The sequence below is a fragment of the Rhipicephalus microplus genome, chromosome 9 (genome assembly GCF_043290135.1).
Source record: "Rhipicephalus microplus isolate Deutch F79 chromosome 9, USDA_Rmic, whole genome shotgun sequence".
In the NCBI taxonomy this organism is placed as follows: domain Eukaryota; kingdom Metazoa; phylum Arthropoda; class Arachnida; order Ixodida; family Ixodidae; genus Rhipicephalus; species Rhipicephalus microplus.
This window is the reverse complement of record NC_134708.1, coordinates 72,104,337-72,118,942: the sequence shown is the minus strand read 5'-3', so window position 1 is coordinate 72,118,942 and position 14,606 is coordinate 72,104,337. Positions and strand designations below refer to the sequence as shown.

Genomic DNA, 14,606 nt, shown 5'->3' with positions numbered 1-14,606 from the left:
CTCGGGCATTTACCGGAAGTTGCCCTTTAGACTCGCCGAGGGCGCTGTATACCTGCCCGATAAAGCCCCATGGCCTGCCATCAGCGTAGCTCTGGCCGACTGGGCTGGCCCTACCTCACCCCCTGACGCCTATCTCCGACGGCAGCGTAGCTCTGACCTACTGGACTTGCCCTACGCCATCTCCTGACGCCGACAAGAGCTCTCGCAAGTGGTGCCCCGTCCTCGGACTCCTGTGACCGTGTTTCCATCTTTCCTATCTCTCCTATCCCCTCGACATGTCCTCGCTCGCTGTTCCAGCGCATCTCTCTCTCTCTATACCTTTACATCTATCTTTTTAATCCATCCTCACCCCCATCCCGTGTGAGCTACTGTTGACAGTCACGGGGCTCACTCTTTTCTTCTTTTTCCCTCTCATAGCCACATCTCCGAGACGATACAACAGGGCAGTTCGCCAAGTCGGCCAATAGCTGTAGGATACGCTTGCCATTCCGCCTGCACATGGTTGGTGCGGAGAGTGCTCGCGATTTTCGGCTCCGTTCGACACGAAATTGTAAATGTTCTGCAGCGTGCGGTACAATTAAATTTGGCTGACGTGTCCACACGAGTGTCGACTACAGTTAGCGCTTTCTGAATGCGTTGAAGGGTTGCAGCCCCTCTCTAAATAAAGGCAGACTGAGTGACCATATTATTAACGCGATCGCATTAAAGAGCTCGTTTCACCGGAATTCCGGCGTCGGAGGTTGTGAGCTAAAAAAAATTATCATTTTTGCGTGACCTAAAAATCGGCCATCTTTGCGTGACCGAAAATCGATGAATATGCAAATGAAATTAATAATGAAAAATTCCCGGTCTGAGCGGGAATCGAACCCGGGTCCCTGCGTGGCAAGCGGGTGTTCTAGCGCACAGCCGCGCCTTTTTTTTTTCTTTCAACGTGGTATTTAATAGAATACACGTATTAAAATAGTACCCAATATCACAGAGAATATCACTGTTGCAGTCTTCCAGAGACAATAAGCGTACAAGCGCTGCTTAGAAAGAAACTCGAAGGCTGAAGTCCTATAGTCTAGGGAGAGTTGATCATGCGCTGCACAACAAAAGAGGCGAGGCTAAGCATCTCACCAAGATGGGGCTTGTGAATACAGTGGAAATAACTTGCCCCGCTTCGAAATGCAGTGAAGCAAACAAACGCGTCCCGCGTAAATGCTTCACAATACAGCATGAAATACTGCCGTAATAGTGCGCGGGACAAGCGTATACGGTCGCGCGCAGTGTGAAGGTTATCGCAGAATACTCTTTCGATGAACGGGTGGTTGCACGCAAGCTTCATCTACTCTTTTGGTTGAGCCCTGAGTTGCGATCCCTCCCATCCTGGGAAGCTGTTTGAACGAAGCAGTGGCAAGCACTAGCTTTATCGAAATCTTTCCCACTAATTTCGTAATCATTTGTGGAGATAACAGCCCACGAAGATATACAAGTGGTCGCAGCGAATGGAAGGCTCGAAATAGAAAGATCGTGGAGTTCGTTGTATAGGCGGTTGTTGTAGCCAACAAGGGAGATAGGAATCCGCATTCTCGATTTTCACAGTTCCGAAGCATGCCATCCCCTAGGTCCCCGGAATGTTAGGTGTATCGACCAAGGGTCGACGCTCGCACGATAATCTTCATATTGCGCGCGACTGTACATTGCCATCGGGCGTCAAAACATAAAACTTATCATGGCTTCAAAGTTTAAAGCCAGTCACCCGCTGCAAAAGGCACACACGCTGCACAGTGGGTGCATAGCGAGTTCGAAAGAGAACTCATACACCAAATGTTTCAAGTACGCGCTAGGAACAGAATATCACTATCACGATCAACTTTTGAATGGGAAGCTTAAAAGTCCCCCAATTTTGATTGATATGTGGGGTTTAACGTCCCAAATTCACCGTAGATTATGAGAGACGCCGTAGTGGAGGGCTCCGGAAATTTCGACCACCTGGGGTTCTTTAGCGTGCACCCAAATCTGAGCACACGGGCCTACAACATTTCCGCCTCCATCGGAAATGCAGCCGCCAAAGCCGGGTATCGAACCCGCGACCTGCGGGTCTGCAGCCGAGTACCTTAGCCACTAGACCGCCACGGCGGGGCAATCCCCCATTTTTTCCGATATTCTTTAGAGAAGAGGTGAGATAATAATAAACGTTTTTTTTTGTTTTTTTTTTTTACGGGATTTAGAATGGGTAAGTCACAGTCACCGTGTAAGAAAAATACGCACTTGTGTCAGTATAGCCCTGAACGTCCCTTTGTGATTACATGTTAAACAACTCCAAGTGGCCCAATGTAATCATTAATACTCAACACGGCGCGCACGTTAATCACATGCAGCTATCGACAGTGTAAAACTCGATTTTAAAATGTTGGATTCGCGTAGTCACCTCCGGAAACCTGAAGCGCTTTCCAGTATTTTCATAACTAACGCCTCAAGGATGCCTGTTCGGGCAACTGCTCACGTGTTTCGATGTTTTCGAGAGAGTTCGTAAACCAAATTATGACCCAACCAATAAGATCGCCTTCAGAAACTAAGAAGCACTAACGCTTTTCTTTTAAAGTTCATCAACTGCACCGAATACGGCTCTGCAGATGTTCGGAAGCACGATTCATCCGTTGCTGTTCTTTAGGGAAGTATTTTCCACACCTGCTCGTGCACCTAAATTTTATCAGTAACTCGCAACTCCCAATGTATGTTTTTTTTTGCTTTTTGTCTCTATTTTAACCAACCCACCTATGACAGCGGTGTTCGACTACCATGGTATCGAATGCTTGCCGTGTTTTAAATGCGAAGCATACATCTATCTGTCTATCTATCTGTCTGTCTGTCTTTATCTAGCCGCTTATGTCTCTGGGGGCCGGTATGTGACACAAGTGACAGATATTTTATATCCAGCTCCCCATTAATTAGCAACTTGTGGTTCTCATGAGAAACTGCACAGTACATGCCAGGTACAGTGGTACAACAGCCGAAATAGATTTTGAAGCAAGCAAAATGTTACTTTTGGAGTACATAAATCTAATTTCGGAGCAGCTTAGGAAAAAAAATCCCCCTTTTTTATTATGGAAGACCGTATTCGGAGCATTACGAAAAAGAAGCATGTACAAAAAATATGCACAAACAATTTAACATCCCCTGAATCATGCAGGGTGAATGTACGCACTGCTATTTCAATAAATGTAGTATTTTGAAGCATCCCTTTCAGCAAACAATAATAAAGTTAACATTGGCATTTACCACGTCCGTCAAATCCTTTGAGAGGCTCTGAGGATTGAAAGGAGATCTGCCAGGCAGACGACCTTGAGATTTGGGAGATTCATAACAATGACAAGTAAAGGCGGCGAAAAAAAAATGGTGCACAGTCTTGTTTGATTTTTTCGAGCTGCAGCAACATCATACAGTGCTCCAAATGATTGACAGTAACGTTTTTAGACGTCAGCGATCATATTAGTACTCACAACTAACTGAACAAACTGTGCTGTGTCCCGTGACTAGTGCTAATAGCCCCTTCTAAATCTTACAACGCTTTTCCGTAGGTCACCGGTGTACTGCGGCGGGGGTGGCTTAAGTGGCGTTTCGCATGGGTTAGGACAAGGGTACAAGGCCAAGGGTCTTTCGGACCGCTTCACTAGCCCCCCCCCCCCCCCCTTTTTTTTTTAAGGTGATAGTCTTTCTTGGGAACCTTCGACGTAAAAATTTTGTCTATGTCGGTACATTTGTCTGTTTGTCACCCTAAACGATACCCCAAATAGCCGACCCCATCCACAGCGCCCACCAATATTGCTCAAAAGCAACTATTGCGCATATCTTAGGCACCACAACAACACGTCAATACTCTATACCGCAAGTTTCTTATTGGCGAAGAAAATCATGGTTGAACATTTTCAAACGTCCTTCTCATATCTTCGCTTTCCCTCGCGCCTGCTGTAGTGGGGCTTGCCCAATTCCCATGGGCTGTGGCGCATATACTCTCTGCAGTTCTTGCGTATGCTATGTGAATTGAATCTAAGACAAAATAGCTCGGCCGTCAAAAGTGCAGCTTTCGGTTTGAGCTATATATTTTCTTGCTTTCGGTTTGAGCTACACACTCGCCGCCATGGCAACAGGTGGCACTGACTGAAGTCCCAGATAACTTGCCCACGGCAAGTTATCTTTTCACTTTTCTTTTTTCACATTTATATTCCAATTACTTCAATTAATATCTCCTATACTTTCCTTGGCATAGTTGTCTGCCAGTTCCGATTATTATTGCTTCCAATTTTTTTCTAACAAAGTAAACGCGCCCTTAACTCTACCCTTCTTTCATGCCTTTACTCCATCATTTCACACACCCCTTTCTGTATAGAGTCTGCAATATAAGGCCACTATTTTAGCTCGCTACTCGAAAAGCGGCAACAACCTTTTAAATATTTACCAGCGTCCAAATTAACTGCAAATCAGGCAAATTGTTGCATTACAATTTTGTTTTGCTATAACAGAGACAAAAGTAAGGAAGCAAATGACAGGAAATACAAATGCATTTGTCTTTTTCGTCGAGCCTAATCAAACTCGGCTGCGCTATAGCAAAACGAGATTACAACGCATCAACTTTCCCGATCTGCAGTTCAACGGTTCCTCTACTCAACAGGACCATTATGCCATAATTTCAAGCTCAACAGTCCCTTTCCCTACTTCTCGACAGGGCCCTTATGCTGTCGATTGCTCATCACCACTTTAGTTTGCAAAGCTCATTCATTGGGCTTCTGTGTCCATCGGAAAATCGTGCCGCATAAAATTTGGACGGTCTTCAGCAGTTTCGTCCCTATGTCGGGGCACAATGCAGCTTGGAAGACTCTCCGGTACATGATGGCGTCGCCGTCATGTTCCGTATAAAGCAATCGTTCTACTGCCTGTCACTTTCTTACATGCCTTTGCCTCTTTCCTTCAGGCTCAAAATGAGCTGCGCTAAAGCACTCCGCATCAAGTATGACAGGAGAGCAGTATACTCACAGTTTGCAATGCTTACGAAAAACGGCGTGCGAATCCTGCGCACTCGGTAGGCGGTGCGATGGCCGAAGCGAAGTTCTTAACCTCGGCTGCAGAGCCGAGCGTAAGAAACCGAAGCAGCAACCGGGTCCGATGCACCAACACCGCAAGTTACGTTTAAGCGAGATGCCCATGAAGAAGCATCGAAAAGTGAATTATTTCCAGTGTGTGTTAATACTAATATTTATTGTATAATGACATACTTCTAAACAAACCATCTTTCGTTTCATCAGACACTTGGTCTACGGCACAGCGCCAAGCAGACGAATGCGTGCCAGAATGTGATAAAACTGAATGCGGAGAATTGTAGGCGTAGCACCTAAAAATGCTAAATGTACACGTGACTCCTGAAACAGTGTCACAATAGAAAGTTTTGTTGGCATACTCTAACATTAACTAACTTTCCCATGTTTGCTCTCTATTGCGATTGCAGCTATATGGATTGACAATTTGCCAACGATTCGTAGCTGGTAAAGGCAAAAGAGAGAAAAAAAAAAAAAAAGAACGAGAACAGTGGGCTTGCCCTTGTTCTCTTGCACCATTTTTTCTATACTAGCAATGAAGCAATTATGTGGGCGCTTAAGGCCCATTTTCGATGTCGTCATGTTCTGTATAAAGTGCTTCCATAGCATTGCCTCAAGCACCGTATATCTTTTGTGCGAGTGAAAGCGAGCGAAGGCTGCCCATGAGCGCGAATTCAGCAGAGATGAAATGCGCCGGCCGACTACGTAACGCAAAGGAGCATGAATGCGTGAGAGCTAAATGGGGGGGAGGGGGTGGAGAGCTGCGTCTTTTGGCCAGAAAATGTAAATGAACATTGCGATTTACAAAGGTTCGAAAAGGCTTTGTCTGAATATTTGTAACCAAATTGCTTGTTCCTTGTTGGTTGAATGTGTTCAATGTACTATATCAATATGTTCAATATGTACTATATCACTTCAAATCTTTTTTTCTCTTTTTGGTGACGTGTACGAGATGTATTCGAACATGTTTCTTATATCCGTCTGGGCCCTTGGGCTGACAGTATGAATAAAATGGCGCTACCGCTTGCTGTGAGCCGCTTGCTACTTTGATAAAGATCGAGGACCGCTCAGCATTTTACATGCTGCGCTCTCACAGCTTACTTTGCGTTGAGGCGACATACTTCGATGATTGGAGGTGGCAGCGCTCTCTTACGCCAGCATTTCATAGAGTTACGCCAGATCAGATCCTAACGAAGTTACTTATGTATAACAGGCCAATGCACTCACTGCTTCGACTAGCAGAAAACAGTTTATTTTCACCCGTAATCCAGCCCAACTTCTGTCTCAAGCACATCTGCAGAGATGCACATTGAGAGAGTCAGAACGTAGGCACAATAATTATCAAATACATTTATTTGTTTACATTTGCTGTACAAATACCTCTCAGTACCTTACCTATACAAAGCAATCGATTAAAAAAATGGCGAGACTAGCACTTCTCACCTTGTCTCGCGTATGTACAGAAAAAAAGTGGGCCCTCCCCTAACCTGCTTACATTTTGTAAAAACTCGCTTCTACACAGTGCCCTTAAGATTCTCAACTTGAGACACTATTCAAGACCATTTTCATTATAACCTCCTGGCACATATGCACCTCTATGCCTTCGTACTTTTTGTTCTATTGGAGCACACCATACAGCAATAGTTCCGTGCAGCAAAAGGTAGCTGCACATTCCTTATAAAAGACGTACATGCACAGCCGCAGTTGTGCACATTTTGCACGTTATACGTACGCAAAAGATGTAAAACTGCGACAATGCATACTCTCTTGGCAGAGCATAAAAAAGATTCGATTTGCTTTTGAATGTGAATAAAAATTGTTAAAAGAAACATTTTTAAACAACGCCAATGTAAATTCTAGTGACAATCCAGCAAAAGCCGCAGACAAGTCTGCATTCAGCTGACACTTGGTGAAAACGTTTTTCTGTGGTCATTGAACAGTGCTTCGCAAGATAAAAAAGACAGCACGAATCACAATATTGATCGACCCAACATTAGAGGACAAGCCAGCTATGCTTATACACCGCACGCGCAGCACACTTGTAAACAGTAAAAAAAATTTGAGACGCTGGTCTACAAGTTGATTTCAACACACCAATCTACGTGAAACACATGGGGTGCCCTCTGCGCCCAATGTCGCCTATACCATTTACACAAGCAGATAAATACCTTACGCACAAGAACATGCATTTCAAGGTCCACCGAACCCAAATGCAAGAGTACGTGTTTATGGAGTTCCTCAAGCAAAGCCCACGCACAGCGACCAGTCGTGAAACATCACACAGTGAAACCACACGTATTGGCCCATTAATAAATAGTACCACGCAAAAAGCACATCTCTGAAAGCTAGGAGCTTAAAATTCACACACTGTTATGGACAATTTGCGTGCTGCTTTCAAAAGGCGGTAGCACTTAACATGCATCATCTGTGTGTGTATTCTCAGGTAACCGTAAGAGAAACTATTTATATATGGGGCATTTTATTTTAACGTTGACAGAATTTTTGGAACATACGTGGGTTCTCGCAACTGCACTCAAGTTTCTTAAGCTTCCATACTTGCATTTCTCAGCGAAGCAACGACTTGTACCGCAGTGTTATTGCAGCTCCTTGAACAACAACCACGCATGCATGAGACATTCGGTTAACGTTAAAATAAAACATTCATTGTATATATCTAAGTACTGCTGTGTACAACACTTTTGTCTGACTGCGTGAAAGCTAGAGCCTTTTGCCAGAACTGCTGAGTCACATTCCAAAACTATGATAGAGTGACGATAAGAGGACTTTTGCAGACAGGGAAGAACAGCTAGTGCCTAAACGATGCACCCATCCTACAATGAACCTGAAAAATTGTGTTCTGGGCACAAAAAAGAACAGACTCGTGGAAACCATACCGTGCACATTCAGCCAACACTTTAGATTGTAGGCATGTAAAGGCTAGACTAAGGTGCCGAACTGTAGCCAGTTCAATGAGAGCTCGCTACAACTACCCCCTTTCACCTTAGAAGAAGAGAAATGTTAAAAAGGTGTGCAACAGTGCTGAACGCACTTGCCTAAGCTAGCCAGCCACGAAGAACTACATCGGAGAGAAGATATTTCCTACAATCTTTCAGTGTGACAACGTACAGCGTAAAAGTGAACTAGGCATTTATACAGTGGGGCTTTGTTTCAAGTTAATAATCATGCAAGACATTTTGGCAGACAATAGAGCTACGTCATCTGACAGCCTAGGTCATCTGAAGTACAAAGCCGTGCAATAAAATGCCAAAAATAGGTCGGGAGCGTGTTTGTCGCAGTTTACGCTTTACAGAATACATGGGCATATTGAAGACAAACTCAGAATCCACCCTTCTCTTGAAGCTAGTCTACCTTTGTACAGCAGGTTTTTTTTTTTTTTTTTCTAACGTTTTCCAGGAAAAAACATATCCGTAGAACTCCAGATAGATATCCAGATGTTGGGCATCATTATCAATAGTAGTACATGTGTTGAGATTACTTCTTTTCAAACTTCTATTAAGACGTGGTAGTACGGTCTCGTACAACAGAGAACGAGAAGTTCGTCGAACGAGAAGTTCGTCGAGTGTGGAAAATGCATGCAGCTTTAAGTGGGGAAGTTCTTTCTGCACGAGTAATGAAACTTGGCCACCCACGTATCGTTGTGCGTGCTTCGGGCTTTGTACGATTTCCTAGAGGGAGCCTTTGTTGCATGCAAAAGGGAGAAAAAAACCATTCACACACCAGAGTCTGAAGCAACATGTTGGAGCGTATGTATAGTGCAAACGAAGCTCCATCACAAGTTTCACAAGCGCAAAAGAAAATAAATTTTTCTGCATTACATGAATACTATTGACGGCAACGTACACTATCAAGTAGTCATTGCATTTTTCAACACCAAGTATTGTCTTGCATGAAACCCGAGGGCTAGAGAAAATCGCGTTGGATCGGTTGCGTTTACCACATTTGCAGAGCAACACTTCTGAAAATTCAATTTTCTAAGCATTGCGTAACGGAGTACTGAATCGGGTCACACTTAGAATCCACGCACTCATGCGCATTCAATCTTTATATCAACGCTCACAACCACTGCCAGCAGAGCTTTTTATAAAAGTGTGCTAGACAGACAGAGTTCCGGCAAACTAAAAATATCTACGCATATATTAGAAATTACAGAAACGTTTTATACGTTATTTCGTACCCTTAGAGATGTACATAAATTATAATCGCTGCAACACAAGCGAAATTCAGCATGCTATAGCATTCCCATTTCGAACAGGGCTCTTATTTATATTGATGCCTCGCGACACTTCTGAGCCCCATTAAAATATTTGTGTGCGAGTTTTTGTAGCACAATATTACAATCAATATTTAATATCTAAAAGATTTGCTCGCACTCATTCCACTAGGCTGAATGAGGTGTGCAGTGCAAGACGAGCAGAATGCTTTATCTAAAAGTTGTCTAGGCATCAACTTCTAGACCTTTCTTGCGTCTATGAGATGTTCCGATTTCTCGTGCAAATGGGTTTTCCAGCTGGCGCAGGCTATCTATAGATTAGCAGGACAGCACAGAATGCTATGAACTCAGAAGATTGAGGAAGCGAGAGAGAGAAGACCCACGTAAGCAAGCCATCATCGTTAAAGGAAAGGGGACGGCGGTGCAGACATGCCAGCAGCATCTGTCGCGCATCCACTTCGTGCTCTAGACAAACAACAATAACAATAAGGCTTTCTAAATAGCGTGACTATGGGGCACAAATAGAAAAGAGGTAACGGGACGAAAATAGAGAGTGCGATGAACACTTTTCATGGGGGGGGGATCATGAATGCTCGAATTGCACCAATTGCTCTAAATGCCATCCCATTACAAAACTTATGCATTGATAAGACCAGTCCAAGATTATTTGGCTATTACGAAGCTGGCCAGATAGTGCAAGGGGTGCCAAAAGCAAGAAGCCCTGCCAAAGTTGTCTCTCGTTGAGCGTCGTTAAAAACTGAGAAGCCAGCGCCGTTTTACAGGTCAGGGTTACGGGTGATAAACAGCCAGGCGAATGTACAATCGCGGGACAGAAGAATTTCGCGGCGAAGACGTGGTGGCCAGCCGTAAACTAATCGCAGGACCGCAGTCAACTGAAAAACAACAAAAACAAGTACCGCAGTAGGCACAGTGCAAAAACAGCAACGGAAGTCCGGGAAGTGCACCTTTTTAAGAGTTCGGACAACTTAGGAATCGAGGGGCTGGACATAGGGCTCTCCTCCGGCGGAGGAGCCCTCTGGCAGTCCGGGTGGCGGAGGCAGGGGCCCCTCCTCAATGGCGGCGGCGGTGGAGGTGGCAGTGATGAGTGACGACTGAGTGAGACTGCGCAGCGACGACCGCCGCTGCTGTTCACGTCGCACGGCAGCCTCTTTGTCCCACGGCTTCGCCTTGACCCGGTAAAAGCGGGTACCGGCGGGCACATGGTATCGGTTCTGCGGCTGCATGTCAAAGAGATTTGAAAAGTGAGGTACATGGCGGGCACTTTAATCTTGCAGACCAGCCTCACTTCTTTATCCAGCAACACTATTTATTTAAGCTGGTGCTGACATGAAAATTTTCTTTCCTTTTGTGCCAAATGAAAGGCCTAATTCTGGAGATTTGGAAATGTAGCGGTAACCGTGAGTGTGCCCCAAGAAATTAAAAGCTTTTGAAAGCTAGTTTCGTTTCCTAGGAGAATAGCCCGACATCACGACACGGCATGAGCTTGTCGTCACACGCTCGGGCAAGATATTGCAACGTTTTCATGGCCCCTCCGCTCTGTGTCGACTGTTGATACACAAGTGGCCATTTTGCACATTTTGGTGTCTGCTGTCATCACAACTAGCCACACTGGCATGTGAAGTCACCCGAATTAATACCGTAGCCAGACATCATGCTAGTATCGTTGTGAGGAGGTGTGCCACATCAGAAGTGATTTGAATGTCAAAGTAAAATATCAGCATCCACAGAGCTTCACACTTGCTTAGAGTCGTCTGTGTATTCAGGAGATTTGTACGGCAAACTGAAGTCAGCTTCGAAACCTTGTCAGTACTCTCTTGCACAGCTCACAGCTGTCCTCACAAGTGAGCAGCGAAGGATATTCTCACCTTGCGAGCTTGGCAGAATTCTTTCTCGACCACCTCAGCCAGGACCCAACCTTTGCGAACTGTGCCAGGTGCTGGTGACAAGAAAAAAAAAAAAAGACATCACAAACGGCTATTGTGGACACTAGCAGGTTAATGACAATTCAGGCAGCAGCCCCAAAGAAAGAGAGAGCTCTTGTTGTATACTGACGCTCGCTCCTAAGTTGACGCATTACGTAGCCTGGTAAATCAACCCCGATATTGAAGAGTGCCATTTGACGGGTGTACACACACACAAACTACATTACAACAAAGTTTCATTTTACCGCAAAATAAGTGCTTTATTCATTTATATATTCATTTATTTACTGTCGACCCCGTGCTTTGCGTCACTACAGAGAGGGTGTCACATGATACATACTATTTGCACAATAAAGAAGAGAAAAAAAACATTCAATAGCACACGGGAATAACATGAATAACCATCATCAGAAAACAAGAAACAAACTACAGTCATTATGCAGGCAAAGATCACAAAATAAATGCTCGTGCTGGGAATTAGCTTGCATCACAACAGAGAAATGGTCCAATGCATCTTCGAAATCGGCTGATGTTGCACGTTGTACAACAACACTTGGTAAGCTATTCCACACTTCTACAGTCAAACCTCATTACAACAAACTTAAATCTTCTGCGAAAATAGGTTCTTTTTATCCAAAAATTTCTTACAAAGGTATGTTCCAAACATTGTATCTGTTGCAAGACTATTCTTTGTTTACTTCATTATAACCAATATTTCATTATATCCGAGTTTGTCGTATCGAGGTTTAGTGTATTATGCAAAAAAAAAGGAGTGCCGGAAAGCATTTGTGCGCGTGAAATAAGGTCAAACAGACATAGTACTACTCTGGAGACATAAATGTACTAGGTCTGTTCGTTATAAAGGTATATAGAGAATCCAGACCCTATATTGCAAGACTACTCTTGTTATAAGCAATATTTCACTATATCCAGGTTCATTATATCAAGGTTTAAGTGTATAGGCTAATGTTTTTTCAGTTCTGGTCGCCAAGTTTTTGGTTTTGCGACGGCAATAAAAGTTTATTGCGAATACGGCCTCGTGCCTAGTTTGCCGCATTATCCAACCGCCCCTATTTAACGCCCTGCAATACTCTTCAAAGAGATCGTCATAAGGCGTCATCAAAAGAGCTTACTGCCTCACAAATTGATGCAGCGAAAATGTTCGTAATCCATCAAGTACGAGCGCTTCGAGCACTCTCCCTTTCCTTCCACACAGGGATGACAAAGAAGATGCGCCACTACATCAGTGTGCATCATGACCTTGAGCACATAGCTTTGTTTTCTTTGAACGTGGGGCTTACTCACGACGGGATCACAAGTGCTAGCACGAGCACGCAGTGGCGTCCTGAGGTAACCACTGTAACTATGCAGCTATGTTTAAAGTACACCAATGGCTGCAAACTTTGCAATTATAACGTGGTAATTTTCTGTACACGGCATGATTTGTAAAGAGAGGAGCAAGCGTTTTTTAGCAGAATTTGAAGACTAATTGTGCACTTTAAAGCAGTTTAATGTTTGGCACGCGTGTTTTCGAGAGCCTCAACTTTGGTAGCGTCTCCCAACCATGCTGAAAAACAGTTGTAGGGCCCTTTCAACGCAATTCTTAAATGGAAAAAACTGTTTTGCTAGTATATTGTGGTTTTAAGATACATTTTGCCAATTTTTTCATAATAAAAAGTTTTACATGATATGAATATTTTGGTAGATTCGTACCACTGAAATTCTACGGTTTTTAATTACACTGTGCAATGGGATTCAACATTACTTAGCAAGGTCTCCGATGTCTATCCTGCTAGAAGAGGATGATTTGTCGTGGCACCACAAAAAAAGTCTCCCTTTCCCCAGCTATGCCTACATGAACCCCTCAGCCCTCAAAAGTGGGAACTCCTTGCCACATGTAGTGAACGCCCCACAGTGAGGCGAGGCGCTTCTGCATTATGTGCATTATGCTGTAAATCGTCAACAACACATTGCTGTGCTCGTTCACATTTTTACAGCCCTTAGGCTCTGAAACATAAGTACCGTTCCAACCTTGTTTAGGCAATTATCAGCTGTATTTTTCCAAATTACGCACTCCCCAGCAAACATGACAAGGTGGATTTACATGTCAGCGATTCCAGGAAGACTTCTTGCATTGGAGCTTACAATAGTGAAACAGCAAACAACCATGCAAACAAAGGAACATACAAGTCACCTCTACTCACCTGTCTTAAGGCCGAGCGTGTCGAGGCAGTCAGTGTGCAGGAAGTGCAAGTTCGGTCCTAGCACGAAGAGGACGTAGTTTTGGTGACCTTCGTCGTAGCAGAGTAGCACGACGTCACCTGGCTGGCAACTATCAATTAGAGAAAGGACACCGACGAAAATATGAATTAATGGCAACTATCCAGTCTCTCACCGTATTTCAGACAATATCCCTACTGGCACCAATGATACCTGAATGGCAGTTACAGTTGAAAGCAGAGTTTCGTCATCTGTTTTGGTTCTTGTAAACAAACCTGTTCCATATTTCAAATTCTGGGGGCCATTACACAATGCTTCCCAGGAGCAAATCGTAGTGCTGTCGGTATATGCACTAATACTTGAGCAGGGCTGAAAAACGTGACTCCAGATATCAGCTGGTATCGATTTGGTAACAGTCCCAAACAGTGCACAAATGAAAAATACTAGAATCCCTGCCATCTGTTCGACATTTTCCAACAAGCCCTAGAAATTTTACGACAGAAGCCTGAATACTGGCAGCTATGCATTCAGAGTCCCCTGGCAACGTCTACTGTTGATGTAGAAGCTCAATATGACGTACGAGAGGATGGAGACCTTGTCGATGGGGGATGGTTGAAGCTGAGTGCCAAAGTTGTCGGACATGGCCATCTGTAATTCGCACAGCAGAAGCCAGCAATGAGAACAAGACAAGCAGATTCTAACCTTGCTAGTATTCGTTCCAGTGGAATTTGCTTCGGGCAGTGCATAAACAACAAAATGGCATCTCTCGTCACATGTTTTTCAATTACGTTCAATCACTTGCTGTTTGCAACAATCCCATCATTTCAATCATACACATTGCATATGTAAGTGGCAATCCTAGGCGGCACTTACAACCACGCAACTGTTTGCTGTAGAATAAGTCCACTTTCTTTTGCCGGCCGTGTTGTAGGCTTGGTGGTTCCAACTCGCTCAAGTGTTCAGCAAAATGGAGTTAAAAATATCAACTTACAACTTACAAAAATATCAACAATTTAAAAATATCAACAATTTAAAAATATCAACAATTTAAAAATATCAACTTACAACTTGTTGCTGCAGTCTATTGACTTCATTTTGCTTCTCAAGCAATTGCTGTAAGGAGATGAAAACAAGTGA

The 14,606-nt window shown here is 43.9% G+C and overlaps 1 protein-coding gene across 3 annotated transcripts in view; it reads right to left on the bottom strand.

Annotated features, from left to right (window-relative positions):
* Positions 1-14,606, bottom strand: part of Atg17 (autophagy-related 17) — an 89,591-nt gene that overhangs the window by 1,484 nt on the left and 73,501 nt on the right. For 2 of the 3 annotated variants that reach the window (XM_037415203.2, XM_075873814.1), the window contains 5 exons: positions 14,535-14,582; positions 14,050-14,117; positions 13,454-13,581; positions 11,193-11,263; positions 9,992-10,544 (listed from right to left, as the gene is read on the bottom strand). In XM_037415203.2, coding sequence (XP_037271100.2) covers positions 10,293-10,544; positions 11,193-11,263; positions 13,454-13,581; positions 14,050-14,117; positions 14,535-14,582 — 567 coding nt within the window. In that variant the 3' untranslated portion in view covers positions 9,992-10,292. Of the gene's footprint in view, positions 1-9,991; positions 10,545-11,192; positions 11,264-13,453; positions 13,582-14,049; positions 14,118-14,534; positions 14,583-14,606 lie in introns of those variants that run through there. The other variant, XM_075873813.1, reaches the window with a different exon arrangement.